The sequence below is a fragment of the Triturus cristatus genome, chromosome 4_1 (assembly GCF_964204655.1).
Source record: "Triturus cristatus chromosome 4_1, aTriCri1.1, whole genome shotgun sequence".
NCBI classification, from domain to species: Eukaryota; Metazoa; Chordata; class Amphibia; order Caudata; family Salamandridae; genus Triturus; species Triturus cristatus.
The window spans coordinates 879,822,193-879,839,085 of record NC_140585.1 but is presented as its reverse complement, the minus strand read 5'-3'; the positions used below and the strand labels follow the sequence as shown (position 1 = coordinate 879,839,085).

Sequence of the window (16,893 nt, the reverse complement as noted above, 5' to 3'; positions counted from 1 at the left end):
ACCTATTTGGTGGCATGCTTCATTATTGCCTTCCCACCTAAGATGCTGAATGAATCTTAGTTGTGCTACGACACCTGATTACAGCAGAGCTGGCTCCTTTGTGTGACGTGGTGAATTTCTGAGTGCATTTTAAAACTATCTCCAGGATATCTGCTCTTAGGGAAAATATTTTAATTGTTTATTCCTTGGGTAGGGTTAAACATAGTAATATTGGATGTTTGGTGAGAAATTAGAGATCTCTCACATCCTAGTATGAGGTCGACATGTTTTAGACAAATATGAGTGCTGTTTGAGTCACAGTGACTTTCTTCAGGACGAAAATGCTAGGGGAACTCCTAGTCAGTGAACGCACACACACTAAGGCATTTGCATGTAGGGTGGGACCATTCGTAACTTACAATTTTCACCTAACGTCTTTATGAATCTGAAATAGATATAACAAGAAAGACATGCATATATGCATGGTAGTTCAAATCATTGATGAAGATTGTGCAGAGCTGGTGCAGCGTGTGTGTCATGCAACATGCATCTGTATAGGTATTTCCAATTTTGTCAGCACGTATGTGGAAGTTGTAATGCATGCCATTTCCAGTGGATGTTCCTTCGGCTTTCAAGAACATTCTTTTGACATTGATTCCAAAGTGCTCCTCCCCACTGCTTGCCGCACAAGTGTAAACGTAGACAAGTTCCGCCTTCATTGTGAGCTGGCTGAATTTTTTTAGAAAACTAAAATTTAAAGCATTCTTTGATAAGTCTGGACCGTTTGAGGATACAGAGGAATAACAGGACTAAAAAACAAAACCTACTTTTTGTCCCCAGGTCACAACTATACCGATACACTTTTGAGCAGACTGTGTTGAATGAGGTCGCACCACAATGAGTAGGGAAGAATTGACAGCACTGAGAGAGTTACAAGCAGACCAAACCATCATCATAAAGCCGGCAGATTAAGGAATTGAAGCACTTAGTTCAACATGATACTGATCAAAACTGAATTCCTTCTCATCGCCAATGACAGTAAAAATGTATTGTTCAGGGATGGCTTTCTGTTAACGAGATGGTTTTGCATTGCATGTCCCTGCATAGGCCAAATCACTTTGCTCCTTCCTTGTGAGTGACCCCTTCTTCAGGACTCGCATAGCGTAGAAAAGTGAAACTATCCACTTTCAACTATCCGTCCTCCAAAGAATGAATCTCTACATCCTGACCGAAGACTTCAAACCAGTCTAAAACTTGGTCCTCTACTACCTGGATGGTGACAAAGAACACTACGGATCGAAAGGTCGGATTCACACTCATGCCACTCAATCATATCCTTCATGCCACAGCTAAGCTCATCAAACGTCTGAAGAAATATAGCCACGTCATCCCAAGTTTAATTCATGTAGAGTGGCAATCTAGTCAAGTCTACATCACCTTCAAAACCAGAAGCATTGCACACAGGGCAGTAATGCCCAGCACACCAGCCTACGTAACTGGATAGTCACAATCACAGAATGGCAACTTAACTCAAGGAGACACAATACATTGTCAGAATCGATAACAAGAAATGAATAAAACAAGGAACAAAGCCTTTTCAATTGATGTGGAAGGATGCAGTAGCAGCTTTCCTCCAGCATATCAGGGTTGCAATATCCCTTGCACTGTTCATAAATAAGATGAGGATCCATTTTTCCCAGAGTACATCAACCATGAAATAAAGAGCCGCCCTGCTCTTGTGCCCTAGCATCCAATATGGACCCCACCATTTATAGACCTAATCCTTAATAGTTCTCTGCACTAACCACCAGCACAGCAACCCTTCTCTCCCAGTTAGCCGCATGCAATAGAAATACCTGTACATTCTTGCATACATACAAGAGACGAGTAAGAAAAGACTTGAAGACAAGCCTCTTCAAGGTACGCTACCAAACTCGGAACAAACTCCCCTGGCTGTAATCCTCATCTTTTCAGTTCAGAAGAAGCTAAAAGATCAACTGTTTGAACAGATATTTATTTTAGCCAATTGCCCCATCCTCCACATTAAATGCAAACAGTTACTTGCGAAAATTATTATATATCATTTACCTCTGAAGCACTTGGTTATATGTGCTTGGTGTTTTGACCGTAAGAGCTTGGCGTGCGGCCTGGTGCCGTCGTTGAATAGAAGCTTCTTCCTACAGAAAACAAATGAGGCACACATAACATATAAAAAGTTGCCTAGAATAAGGAAGAGAGATAACACATGTAAATCCTCTCCTAATAACACAGTTAACTAAACTGCTCCTTTAGCTCAAAAGTCAAGTTTCAGGACACAAAGCTGAAGGTTTTTTAGTTGATGCCTGTGTTTGCACAGATACACATGGCTACTGAGGGCATAACATATGCTCCTCTAGACCAATTGCAACTTTCTTGCCATGATAAAAGGTTAAATACAGTTCTGAAAGGAATCCACATTGATAACGCTTCTCTAACTCAGGAGGAATATTAGCAAAACCTTAAATGTGTCATGCAATGCGTTTCTATCTTACTCTACGATAGTCAGAGTCGCTGTTGCCAACATTAACCTCCAAATAAATAGACGTCTGATGACATACCCAAACCGAACCAAGCCATCAGTGACAGCAAGCCTGAATGCTGTAGGGAAAGTGAACAATTAAAACCCCTTAGTATGTTACGCTTACCTTGCGATCAGGGCCGGACTGAGACAGCTTGGGCTGGATGTACCTACTGTAGCCTTACACAGTGCAAACTTGAAGTGCGAAGAGGTCCATGTGGAAGCCAAGCATTTGTACCAAGTGACCTGAGAGAGGTGTGCTGCACAAAATGTGTCATGCTACACATAGCTTTAGGAACGCGCTTTCAAGTTTAGAGCCGCTACAAGCGTGGCATGTGTACCCTTGCAGTGAACTGGTCAGCACCAGTAGGGAAGCAGCCCTAAAGCCTTCAAGGCAGCCTGGCAGAAATCCACCCTATTGATTCAATGGTCAGTAAGCCTCTGCTTGTGAGGTTAGATCTCAGTAACTAAAGTGTTCCAATGCCAAGACATCCATGTATTAGCGCCCTCAAATACAGCCAACAGACTACTGCTGACGGAAGGCCGGATGTGGTGGTCTTGTTAATGGCTACTAATGTGACATGTTAAGCATAACATCTTTGTCTCCTATCTTTTGTTGTCTATTCAGGTCAACATCCTCTTGAAACGCTAGTAGAATACTATCGCTATAAAATGAAATGTGAAATAAAAATGTGCTAATAAAATCGTTTAAAGGATGTATTTCAGCAACCTGGCACCAGCCTAGCTTTAAACAACGCATGAACAACACACGGGGGTGTTTTTCAAATAGTAAAGAGGCCAATGTAGCAACTTTGCATAGCTCTCCTAACAAAACACAATTGATGAAATCAGTGAAAGAATGATTTGGACACGATCGAGTGATCTGTAAAGCCCCCATGGACTTGCTCCTCCACATGATGGTGCAGCCAGGGAGCCGCGTGGAGCAGCTGTGAATACGTCTCTATTAGAACACGTCTGATAAAAGCAGTAACAATGATTGTATTTTGGTAGAATGATGGGTAAGGCCTCCATGGACTGGCTCCTTACAATGTTAAGGCAACAACACAATCCGAGGCACTAAGCACCTACAATTATAGTCAAAAGTGGAAGTTATTGTTACATAAATGTAAATACGAGGGCAGATGTAAAATGTGATTGATGGAAGTGGGAGTAAGGGTGCACCCAAGGCAAAACATGCCCCCAGGATGACCACTTTATGTAGGAAAGAACAGCAGAGTCACAATAGCCGTAGCTTTTTAAATAACAGAAAGACAACACAGCCTTGTGAGAGAGTTCAGAGGATACTAGACAAGGGCATGCAATGAACCCCAAAGGTAAGATGTCCATGGAGGTGGACATGTGGCCTTGCAGGGAGAACCAGCTGCTTGCAATATAGTAGTCTCAAGTGTGAATTTTATTATTATTCTGGAGAAAGTTTTTTTTAATCAAAGAGTTGTTCAGTAGTGAACATCTTGAGCATAATATTTTCATAAGGGTCACTCGCAATTTTACAAGACTCACAGAAATTCCTAAAGAATTGGACTGGATGCATTGTGAAAATAATTATGAGTTAGCCGTCTAGATGGACAAATGCTTGCATGGCCATCCCGCTGAAATAAGTCTCTCCTCCCACTGCCACATATTCTCTAAATCGGCCAGGAGAGGGGCTCAAGGACAAATGACATCTGCCTCAACCCTTACAAACTTGATATCATCCTCAACCTTTACAAACGTTATACAGAGTCTGTGCAGAAAGATGCAGTGTCTGCTAACGGTCAAGTTACTTACCTTCGGTAACGTCTTACATGATAGAGACATAATCTAGCCACAGACTCCTTACCTTAGAATATCCCAGGCATCAGGCTGGACCCAGAAGACTTTTGCTAGAGCAATAACCTGGCGCGCCGGTAGGTGCGTCTGTCATCTTTGCGCGGTGTTGTCCGAGCCGGACTTCACATACACGTCTCCTAAATAGGAACCACCTTGGTACGCTGACGTCAGTTACTTAGCACGACTTTCTACGCCAGGAGCATGGAGCCATGAAGTGCACTGACAGTGATGTGTTTAGAACAACTAGGGCGCTAAAATGGATCAACCCTGACCCTAAAAATCTGTCTGCAGTGCGGGGAGGATGGGTGGATCGGTAAAGGCTTTGCAGCTAGATTATGTCTCTACCAGATAAGGTGTTACCGAAGGTAAGTAACATGTCCATCTGATAGAGACATCTAGCCACAGATTCCATACCTTAGAATAGATAACCAAGGAATACCATCCCTGGTGGAGGGACTGTGGACAAGTTTAGACCAGGAAGTCCTACAGGACAGAGTGACCAAAATGGCGATCCCTGCAGAATTGACTGTCCAGGCAGTAGAGCTTAACATGTACAGTGAGGCCCAGGTTGCTGCCTGACAAATGTCAACGTCTGGAACACCACATTGCAACTCTGTGGTTGCAGCCTTAGCTCTGGTGGAATGAGCTCTTAAGCCTTCACAAGACTATTTCTTGGCCAGAGAGCGTAGCAAATTTTGATGCAGAGGATGATCCATTGGGAGATAGTCCTCTTCTGCATCGCATGACTTTTCTTTCATCCAACGTACCCCACGAAGAGTTGGTTGTCCACCCAGAACTCTTTATTGCGGTCAAGGTAAAATGACAATGCTCTTTTTGGGTCCAGACGGTGGAGTCGGTCATCCTCTTTACAGGAGTGCGGAGGAGTATAGAAAGTGGGCAAGGTGAATGATTGTCCCACGTGGTATGGTGTTACCACTTTCGGTAAGAAAGAGGTGCTAGTGCGAAGCACCAACTTTTCAGGTAAGATGGTAGGATAAGAAGGACTGGATGACAGAGCCTGCCGTTCGCTCAACCTCCTAGCAGAAGTTATTGCCACTAAAAGGCTGTTTTGATGGAACGCAGCCAGAGGGGACAGTCGTGCAGCGGTTCGAACGGAGAGCAAATCAGGATGGAGACCTTGCGCCACCTCTAGATGGAGACACCATCCATGATCTGCTAGGCATCCATGGCTGAGTTCTTCCGCCCTAGCATTCAGAGAACCTACCAGGTGTTGAATCTCCGAGGATATGCCCTGCTGTTCCAGCCATGTTCAGAGACGCAGGGCCTCTTCACAAAGGGTCCAGGACCCCACCCCGCCCGGTTTGTTGCAGTACCACATGGTGGTGGTGTTTTCTGTGAACACCTGAACCAGCTTTCCCCTGCGGGACCGGAGAAAAGCTTTTAATGTCAAGCAAATCGGTCTGAGCTCAAGCAAGTTGATGAGCAGATCAGAGTCCTCTAATCTCCACCTCTCCCATATGGCCGCCTCATCTCAAGAGTGATGCATTTGTCACTACTGTGTGATCTGGTTGGGGAAGGGAGAGGGGCCCGCCTCTGACCCAATCGCAGTTGGTCAGCCACCATGCGGATGCTCCGAGATCTGGACCATGTTGGAGAGATTCCCCTGATGCTGCACCCACTGGAACTTTAGGTCCCACTGAAGAGCCCTCCTATGTCATCTAGTATGCACTAGCAGGATGCATGAAGTCTTGAGGCCCAGCAGCCCCAGAGTCATTCTCATCAAAATCTAGGATAGAGGCTGAAACATCGGTATCATAGTGTGAATAGCCTGGGTCGCTGCTTGAGAGGGTATACCTGAAACTGCACTGTGTCCAGAACAGTTCAGATGAAAGGGAGAGTCTGAGAAGGACTCAGGTGTGACTTCGGCGCATTGATAGCGAACCCCAGTGAAAGTAGGAGATTCGCTTTAGTTTTGAGGCGAGAGAAGACAGTCTGGGGTGAGTTCGTCTACAACAGCCATTGGTCGAGATAGGGAAAGACTGGCAGCCCTGATCTGCAGAGATGAGCTGCGACCACCGCCATCACCTTGGTGAACACCTGAGGGGCACTGGTAGGGCCAAAGGGGAGCACTGTGAATTGGAAGTGCCCGTGGCCTACCGTTAACCGATGCACCGAAGGGCAGGTAGGAGAGGAATGTGAAAATAGGCATCATGCAAGTCCAACGCTACCATCCAGTCTCCGGGTCTAGCAGGCAAGACCTGAGTCAGAGTGAGCATTTTGAACTTTTCCTTTTTGAAGAAGGAGTTGAGGACTTGCAGATCTAGAATAGGACAAAGGCCCTAGTCCTTTTTCGGGACCAGAAGAAAGTAGCAGGAATAGCAACCACACAGCCAACTTCTGGCTCCGGAACCCTATCTATGGCTCCCTTGGCCAAGAGCAAAAACAACAGTTGATGGACAGAATGCATAAATATGTCATACATTCACCCCAGTACAGAGATCTGGGCCTAAATCCATCGTTTTTTTGCTCACCATGCCATTCCAGTTTGAACCCAGTAATATGCAAATCAGTCTTGACCCTGTGCTCCATGGGAACAGTCCAGCCCGAACTGCCAAGCCATGTCCCCCCTGGACTGGAAACAAGCATCCTAGGACTGGTTTCGGGGTTTCACCCCTCTTCAGCCAGGATAGCTTGATTCCAGTGGCATGGAGAGCACGGGCCAAGAGTCCTGACTTCATCCTGAAGCAGGTTCGGGTGGTCCTCCATCAGCAGGTCATAAGTAGGAGGCATGGAGAGAGGGGTAGTCTCCAAGGGGAGGAAGTAGCCCCTTTGGACTATCTGAAGAACCCACTTGTCCGATGTGATGTTTTACCTGTGGTGGAGGTGATGGCTGATCCTGCCACCAATCGACAAGCCATGATCTTGAAGAGTCAGATTATGAAGGTTTAGAGGCTGCAGGGAGCGGTGAGGACTGACTGGACCAACTGACCCAAAGGTAGAAAGGAGCCATGCCCACACATTTGTGCTGTCTTGTGGGTAAGATATGACTGGCACGCCTGAAAGCCCCTTCCGTGGCAATGAAAGGGGTGAAAAGCAGATGTGGGATGGGTGGGCACTGAGAAGCCCAAGGACTTGGCCGTAGCCCGCAAATCCTTTAAGTGCTTCAGGGCTATGTCTGCCTGGACTCCCCAAAGAGATGGAAGCCATCAAAAGGCATGTCCATAAGGAAAGCATGGACATCCCCAGAAAAGCCAAAAGTTCTGAGACAGGCATAGTGTCGAACGGCCACCTTCAATGACATTATTCTGGCGGTGTTGCCAAGCCCACAACAAATGGTGAACTTTGCAACATCTCTCCCATCTGATACCGCTTGGGAGAGAATGACCCGGACCTCCTCTGGGACCTGTGGCAGCACCTGTGCAACCGTTTCCCACAAGGAGTGTGCGAAACGGCCCAATAGGGAAGTAGTTTTCATTGATCGCAAAGCAAGGCTAGCGGAATCAAAAAATCTTCTTGCCTCAACAATCCAGCCTCTTGGATTCCCTCTCTGGGGGTGCGGAGGGGAACAAACCATGTGAGGCAGAGGCCTGGACCACCAAACTCTCTGAGGTAGGGTGGCTGGTGAGGAATTCCTGGTCGCCCGGTGCACAGCAATGATGGCGGACAACTGTCCTATTCACAAGCGGCCCGTGCTGGGCTTGGACAAGGTTTCCAGAAGGATATCAGTCAAAACATCGTTGAAAGGCAGGAGGGGTTCTGAGGAGGAGACATCAGGCTGCAGGACCTCTGTCAAAATGTTTGCCTTGACTTCCACCAAAGGGTGGGGAAGGTCCAGGGAGTGGGCTGCCCTTCTCACTACCATAGCATATGAAGCTCCCTCTTTGTAGCCACGGTAGGGAGAGAAAGCAGACCAGAATCTGGGGAGGTATCCAGGAAACTGGCATCATCCAATTCCTCACACCAGTCCATTTCTTGCTCAGGCTGGTCCCGTAAAAGGATCCAGCGACCCCTCCCAATCTTTCTCCTTTCCTAGCATCTCAAAATAAGACTGAGCAATCGACCTAGGACCCAAAGGTGCCGTAGGAGCCATAATCGTCATCGATAGGCACATATCCGGCTCTAGGTTGTGGGGATTTAATAGGGGCTGGCGCCACCAGGGGGCAAAGGTGGCACATGTAGTCTTGGCGCAGGGCCGGCACCGGGAAGGTCATAGGGGACTGACTGAAGCCATTCCAAATCCGCCACCGGATTTATTGGGGGGCATCGGCGCCAGGGCTGGAGCCGCCGGTGCGGGAGTCGATGGAGCCCCTTCGGAACTTCCGGGGCCCAAAGGCACGCAGGAAGGGTCAGATCTCCCAAATATGAGGCACACGACGTCACAGTATTCTTAAAACTGGACGGGGTCCTATCGGCCCCTGATAAGGCAGGGTAGTGCAGAGCCAACCCAGGCAGAAGTTCCGCAGAATGAGGCCTAAAGCATTGAGACTCCTACATCACGTAGGCTTAGGGATGGGGGAAGCACGCTTCGACTTCTTGTGCTTCTCATGCCTCTTACTTGACCGACTCGACGACTTTGAGTGGGAAGATGAAGACTTAGGACTCCCGGAATAGTGCCGGGACCTTCCTCTCAACCGGGATCGGTTTCGAGACCTCTGGGGTGAACAGTGTGGAATCAAACAACGGATCACAAGCAACTTTAGTGACCACTCAAAGCCTTTGGAGCTGTGGCCAGGCAGTCAAAGCACAACCTCGAGTTGTGGTCACTCTCCAGATATCAGAGGCAAACTAAGTGTGGATCCGTCACAGACATGGCTTAGATCCAGAAATCTTCTTTGACATTGAGGAAAAACCTACACACCAACATTTTTTGACAAAAGTTTGAGAAAAGCCTATCAAAAAGTGACAGAGGGTAGCTCTCTTCACGGATCTGCGCTAGCTTGCGCGGAAAGAAATGAACTGACGTCAGCACGCCAAGGTGGTGCCTATTTAGGTGACGCGGCGTCACTTACAAGAAGCGGATGAGGCCATGCAGAGCTGACCAAAGCCACCTACCAGCGCGCAATGGTATTACTCGAGCAAAAGTCTTACCGATCCAGCCTGATGCCTGGGATTTTCTAAGGCAAGGAATGTGTGGCTTAGATATTCTCTTTTATCTTACCTGGAGAAGACCTGGGTGGAAAAGATCATCTTATTCCAAACCTCACTGTTCGTCCAGATGCATTGGGAGTGAGCTTCTAGTTTTGTGTCAAGATGTGAAGCAGTGAGAACAGAAGGCAGTGTGGGCAGAAACAAACATCTTAATTCAGTCTTCCCAGTGTGTGCAGATGAAGTCGGCCAGTAACGGGACTGAGCTTCTTCTTGTCTTTTGAGATAAGAAGAAGTAAGAATAGAAGCTTTGCAACATGTTTTCTTTGACAGAGTCCTATCGCTTCCTAAGATGTAGTCAGTTCTTGTCCTCAAGCAGACAAATGAGAAACAACTCCCTTATAAAAACTAAAGGCAGAAGAGAAGGAGAGGTCTGAAGGACTGCACTTGCACTACATCTATTGAAGCTGATGCAATGATTGAACACTGTTTAAGAAATGGTCTGAGCTTCTTAGTACCTTAGCAAGTAGTGCTTGGTATAGGTGGTGTGAAAATGGCACCTAAAAACGTGAATTTGGAAAACAATCGTATTGTTTTCAAGTCAATATTTTTGATGAATAAACTACTGTAATTCAGAAAAAAAACCGCATAACGTCGATTTTGCATCTGATCCAGGGCATTATAGGAGGTGAGCATTAGAAGTTCCAAATCAAAGTTAATGCAACAGTAAAAATAAATGTTGTTATTAATAATAAATTGCAGCAAAAATACAGGACCCAATCTGCATAACGTTATCAAGGAGCTCTACCACAGACTGGCATCTCGGACCCTGCAAAGTCAAGCACTCACATTGCCACTAAAGAATAACCACCTAACGTTATGACATTTCATAATGAAGGAAACATTATTGGTGCCTTGACTAAACAACAATAAGTTCACCTCAAGCCACTATTTTCTAGTTTTGCCGAAAAGGTGACAACGATAGATGGGAGGGGAACAAAGTGAAGCAGCAGTTAGACATCTATTTTTATTTAACTTTATTTGGAGGTACTGAAGAATGCAGTAGACGTAAAACTACAAGTTCATTTGAACAACTAGTTATCATGCTTAGAGCAGCTCTTTTGCAGTGAGCCGTTGTGAAGAAGGAGATGTGATCTTGTTACTTTGTCTGGGACCACTGAGTGGTTGCTTCAAATTTCAAGGGTGACTACTTGTGTGATATACGGCATAATAACCTGGAGTTGGCCTAAAAGTTAAGGATCTGGGATTTTGTGTCATGGATTCCTCACTGGCATTATCTGTCAGATTCAGTATGGCTGCTCCTCTTCCACTGGCTCAGTTATACCTGCTTTAGGCATGAGTAACTAATCTGACACTATGTAGTGCTCCCTATATTACCTGGAATAGTCAATCAAAGGCTGAATTCTGCTTCCTGTGCTCTTGTAATGCTAAAAACTTCCAAGTGGAGGCACTGGAGGCAGGAGAAAGTAGGATGACATAGTCGAGTGAAACAGCATTCCCACTCCTTTTAGAGTGCCAGTATATCTATATGAACTCATGCCCACACTCAAAGTCAATCAACATAGGATCCCCGACATAGAGAGAACCTAACCTCGACCATGCTTGTTGGGCACAAAGAAGTTAGAAGGGCTTTTTGTTTATACGATATCTAACTTTAACTGCAAGAAAAGCTGAAACTATTCCAAAGTCAAATTTTCACATATACCTACTTATCTGTAAGTGGTGGCCAAAACCTCAAATGTCACAGGGACCTTAAATGCAACTCCTTTTGGAAAGTGTTTTTGTGAAGCCCAAAAGAGGCCCAGACTTGTCAGTCAGGGACAGACTTTGAGAAATCCTGATTGAGTTGGACTGTGGGTCCACTTCATTGTTCTATTTGGCGGACAGCTGGAGCTACTTCCTTCTCAGCATAGCTTCTGAAGAGAAGCTTTTAACCCTACAATAGACTGTAGAACCCTCTGCCAAAAAAGGGTTCCAAGTTGGCTTCTTGCAGTACTGGTGGTAACAGATGCCTACCATGTTACCACAATCATACATAATATATATATATATATATATATAGCGAGGCAATTCTTATAGGCAAGTTGCATGTGTTTAGGTGGGATAGGATTGCTGAAGTGATGTATTTTTACAGAAACCACTGGCAAGCTGTGAACAAAAGCTAGAGGTGGAGAGAGGGTGCAGGTGATCAAAGCAGAGACAGGAGCCCGACAAGGGTCAAACACTGGCACTTGACTATTCTATGTCCCTCTCGCCACCTGCATGAACTGCTGCGGAGAAAAATAGCTCAAAGGGACAGAGGCAGTGAAATCTGGCATTCAGATACAAAGTACGAAAAACTATCCCACTCCTCAATCCACACTGATCAGCAGAAAACTGCAATTGTGTAATTGATGGATGGGGCTAGCCACTTTTAGGGGTCATTTACAGGGTTTCATTTGCTCTGCCAATTCAACATGGACGGAGCAAGATGCAAACGTATTTTAAAAATACATCCAACCCCCTGGCACCTTTATAGGACTCTCAAGAACATACTATGTTTTTTTACTTACCAATGGGTTTTTCGTTGCCGACAGTTTCGCTGACACTCTGGCAGAGTAGGTTCTGGCGGCTGAGTCGAGAAATCCATGAGGGGCTGTGGTCTGAGTCCGGCTACCAGTCCCGCTCGATAACAAGCTGTGCTTCTGGCCCCTCGTTTTACTAGTATCTTGCAAGGACGAGAGATTTACAGAGAGATATTCAGTGAAAAGCCATCTTAGCCTTATTGCCACAGGCTTAGTGACTACATTACAATATACGTTTGGCTCATAGACAGAAAAACGCACCTTTCAAATTCTTAAAACTTTCAAAATATGAGGGAGAAGGACTAGTTACTGACCAGAAAAGTTAGTATTCTGAGATAACAAGACTGAACATCTGAATATGGCATATAAAAGAATGTTCGAGCTGCACAGCTTTAATCTCGATTCTGTCTGATTCCCAAATTCTTGTCCAATATCTCAAAGCTTTTTTAATCGTATGAAAACTTAGAGACAATAAACAGTGTTGTTTGTAATGAACTGTGTGAACAGCGAACAAAAGAGTCTTGGAAATAAAGTCCTGTAATACTTTTAAATACTAAGGGCAAATGAGTACTCTGCTCATAAAAGGCTACACGCAACATATGCAGAACCACTCGCTGAAGCGAGATGTCCAACAAAGACAGCATGGTCAGCCTGTACTACAAATGTACTTGAGCAGCCTTTATACAGGGAAGAAACACTGCCTACTTCATGCAGTGAGGATACTGCAAGTCACCAGAGTTTAGTGTCCATGCTGAGGGACAAATTCACAGCACCACTTTCTTTATAACATCACACAAAGTTGATGTGACTTCCTATATCCTTTTAACATATGGTTGGCATGTTGGAGAGTAGCATGTTGCTGCTCTATGGCCTTTGGCGCTGTGATGGTTGGAGGAAAGCATAGTGCAAGTACAACAAACAAGTGCTGTTGCATCTGTTGCCTTAAAAACTGATAGGGTGGGTCTTGGAGGGGGGTTGCTGCGTGCCTTTTGGAGGTTGGGACATTCAACCCACACCTCGACTATTCATGCTCCAAAAACTGAGGGAATAGGTGGCAATAGATATAAGCGCCACTTACTGTTTCTCGGCTTCATGCTGGCTAAGCGCGATGTGGCTAGGATATGGAAGTGTGAGTCTCCGTCGTTGGTTTCAACCTGTATGGGTCTATAAATCCCAGTTTTTGCAGCAAGAGGGTGCCCCCAGAAACACTATAAGATATGGAAGCGGTGCGCGGATTACAGGGGACTAGACTTAGATCCTCCTCCTTTGATCTCTGCTATCGAAGAATTGTTGGGTTAATGGTATTTTGCTACGCTACGGATGTTGACCTAATATATGTATGTATTAAATTGCATCGACCTACATGTCTTGGATCATTGGAGGCCTCCAGCGATATTGTTTCCCCTTGCAGGAGCAATTCAATCACATTCATATTTCACCCCAGAAAGCCAAAGTCCAGTACCACAGTCCACAACAATATAGTCAGGGCACAGAAAAAGATTTAATGTTATCTTTCTCAAAGAAGCAATGTGAATATAACATGTACACCCAAGTTCCTTTAAGTTAATTTAAAGTGACCCAAAACTCATTGGAAAACACATTAAAAAAGATTCTCTCAAAAGTTTAAATTTGTGTGATCTTTAAAATACGGTGCAACACGATTTAATATAATGCATAAAAAGGCACGTATATAGACATAACAATAGTACAAAAACATGTAGAAGACACGGCTAACACAGTGGTCTAAGTTGTAAAACTAATCCGTTCAATCTGGGGTACACAGTAGTTTGTGTGGTGTTCACGTCACCATCTATTCAGTCTCCAATGCCCACAGATTGTGTTATTACGTCATGTAGGATTAATATAGCCAGAGAGACCGCGGAGAGCTGTGTATTTACACTAACAGGGCATACTGAAAATTTTCACAGTAATTCAGATAAGCAAGCAAGCATAACCAATGGAACCTTTTAAAAGCAAAATTACTGCACACTGCTGCAGGTTTACAAAAAGGTGAAACAATAACAATTGGCATGACCACCCCATTGGTGACATGAGTGGAACTTATACAAACTTTAAAGGGTGGATCAAGGATCAGGATCCGCTGTGTTATTGCTGCCATTTTCAGGTTGCTTTTAGCCGCTGTATTTCAATGTAGTACCGTTTCTGCTGCTGTGATTACGTTCAAGCATTTAGCACTGTGCTGACAATCTTTTAAATTGTCTGTTTTACACTTCCACTCCTCCTCGAACGCTCACCTTAGGGGCCATCGCTTTCTGGTCCGCCGCAGCTTTACTAGCTGATTGTTCGGCGAAAGCATTTTACTCATTTCCAGCGGGGACAGGGGGACGGAGGGTTAGCGCTCTAGTGTACTCGGCCATATAAGCCAATGCTGGGCCGCGCACGCGCACAGCGGGCGTGTCAAATGCAAACCCGTCCGCGCCTGGACATCACCAGGAGCCGGGACCCCTGGTTCTCCTAGGGTAAGTGATATTGGACCAAAAATCAGGTACCATTACTCTTCATAAATTGAGGGTGCCGAGCAATGTCAGTGCCTTTCAACAACTTTTATGCTTTAACAGTCTCCCTTCAAATTTTTAGGGCCCTGTAGCCTGTCTCAACTGTCATTTTTAAAATTCCAATGAACGTGGGTACTACACAGAGACTGACTCCTGTTCCATACGTGCCAGGACTGACCTAAAATGCCTCCTCTGTAATGTAAGACAAGGTCGAGACAGCTTCTCCATTTTAGGGGAGTTCAATTATCATCTTGAACGGCCTGACCTATCTGATACTTCCTGTCTTACTGAAGCCCTGGCGTCCTGTGGACTCACGCAGCGTGTCCACGGGGCTACCCACCGTGGAGGTCACATTCTAGACGGCATTTTTTCTAATGACCATCGTTTGACCGTTAAGGATCCGATACACGTATCTTGGTCCGATCATCTTGCGGTCCCATTTCTTTTAGAATGCCCTCTGATGGATGGAAGTAAGATAGGGAAACATACAGTGGGAGCTGGCAGAAATCTTAGGAACATCAGTAATGACTCGCTTTCACCATGGGCTGTCAGCCTTTCCACTGTAGGCTTAGATAGCGGTCAGACCGCGGTTGGTCATTTTGAACAGGTCATCACCGAGGCCCTGAATGAATTGGCCCCGTTACAGTCCCGCCGTCGAGCCAGGAAAAGACCCTCTGCCCCCTGGTATTCGGAATCCCTCAGACTCCTCAGGCAAGAAGTGAGGAGGATGGAAAGGCTCTGGCATGCAAGTTGGGACCTCAAGAACAAGGAAGCTCACAAACTCTTAGTTAGGAAATATAAGGCTGAGATTGTGCAGGCCAAACAAGATTATTTTGTGGCCTTGACTTCTTCGCTCTCCTCGTCGAAGGAGCTTTTTAGAATCGTTGACTCTTTAGTCAACTTACAAACACCTGACCCTGTTGTACCCTCACAAGATCTGTGTGACAAAATTGCTTTCTTTTTTCACACCAAAATACAGGATATCTACCGGGCCCTTGAGATACAAAGAGCCTCGATTAGTGGGCCCTCTGTTCCGGCTGAGATGAATGGGACCACCTCAGACAGCTCTTCATCGAGCACTTTGAATTTCTTTCCCCCGCTGGTCTTACAGGATTTGGAGATCCAACTTAATAAAACCAAATCTGGCTCTCCATTAGACATCTGTCCTTTGAAGATTATTAAGCAGTGTAGGGAAACCCTCTTACCGCCCCTACTAGAAATTATGAATCTAGCTATGAGGGACGGTGTCTTTCCCCCGGAATGGAAGAGCGCAGTAGTCAGACCCTTGCTAAAGAAGCCTTCCCTTGATCCAGGGGTTCTGAAAAACTTCCGTCCTATCTCACTGCTTCCAGCCCCTTCAAAGATGCTTGAGGCACATCTTAACAAGCATCTCGCTGCCTTTGTGGAAGGCTCGGGCTGCTTGGACTTCTCCCAGCATGGTTTCAGGAGGGAATTTAGTACTGAGTCGGCCCTCACTATTGTGCTTGATAAAATCTGCACTAGAGTGGATGGGGGCCAGACCACCCTCCTGGTCCTGTTAGACCTAACTGCGGCCTTTGACACCCTCTCCCCTTCAGTACTTACATATCGTCTGAAGGAGGTGGGGGTGAGGGACGCAGCTTTGGATTTACTTACCTCCTTCCTTGAAGGAAGGGAACAAAAAGTCAAGCTGGGGGATTTCCTATCTCCATCCCGACCGGTGCTATGTGGGGTCCCGCAGGGGTCGGCTCTTAGCCCGACCCTATTTAACATCTATATGACCCCGCTGGCCAGATTAATTAGATCTTTCGGGATGGAGGTAGTCTCCTATGCAGATGACACCCAAATCCTCGTCTCTCTTTCCCATTCAGATGTACCTACTGCCTCCAATTTTAGATCTTGTATGGAGGCAGTTGGCCAGTGGATGGTTCAGAACTCACTTAAACTGAATGGGGAGAAGACTGAGGTGATGGTGTTTGGAGGGAACGAGAACATCTGGTCAGCCAGCTGGTGGCCTGACTCGCTCGGGGTGTGCCCTTCCCCCACGACATCTGCTAGGAATTTAGGGGTGATGATAGACCCTGCTCTGGACATGGGCGGTCAGGTTAGTAGAACCATCTCTACCTGTTGGGGCTTAATCCATACCCTGAGAACTATCAGGAAATACCTCTCTATGCAGTCCAGAAAGCAGATAGTTATCGCTCTTATCGGCTCGCGACTGGACTACTGTAACGCGCTGTATGCGGGGCTAAATAGGAGCCTACTGCAGCGCCTGCAAGTAGTCCAGAATGCCGCAGCCAGATTTGTTCTGGATGCTCCAAGACGCTCTTCGGCCACGTTGGCCAGGAAAACGTTGCATTGGTTACCGGTAGAGTACCGAGTACAGTTTAAAGTCCTATGT

General features: G+C 45.9%; 1 protein-coding gene across 2 annotated transcripts in view; it reads right to left on the bottom strand.

Annotated features, from left to right (window-relative positions):
* The window catches only part of LRGUK (leucine rich repeats and guanylate kinase domain containing), a 397,810-nt gene that overhangs the window by 17,602 nt on the left and 363,315 nt on the right, over window positions 1–16,893 (bottom strand). For both annotated transcript variants that reach the window (XM_085653594.1, XM_085653595.1), the window contains 2 exons: window positions 11,986–12,140; window positions 2,068–2,156 (listed from right to left, as the gene is read on the bottom strand). In XM_085653594.1, coding sequence (XP_085509720.1) covers window positions 2,068–2,156; window positions 11,986–12,140 — 244 coding nt within the window. The remainder of the gene's footprint in view (window positions 1–2,067; window positions 2,157–11,985; window positions 12,141–16,893) is intronic.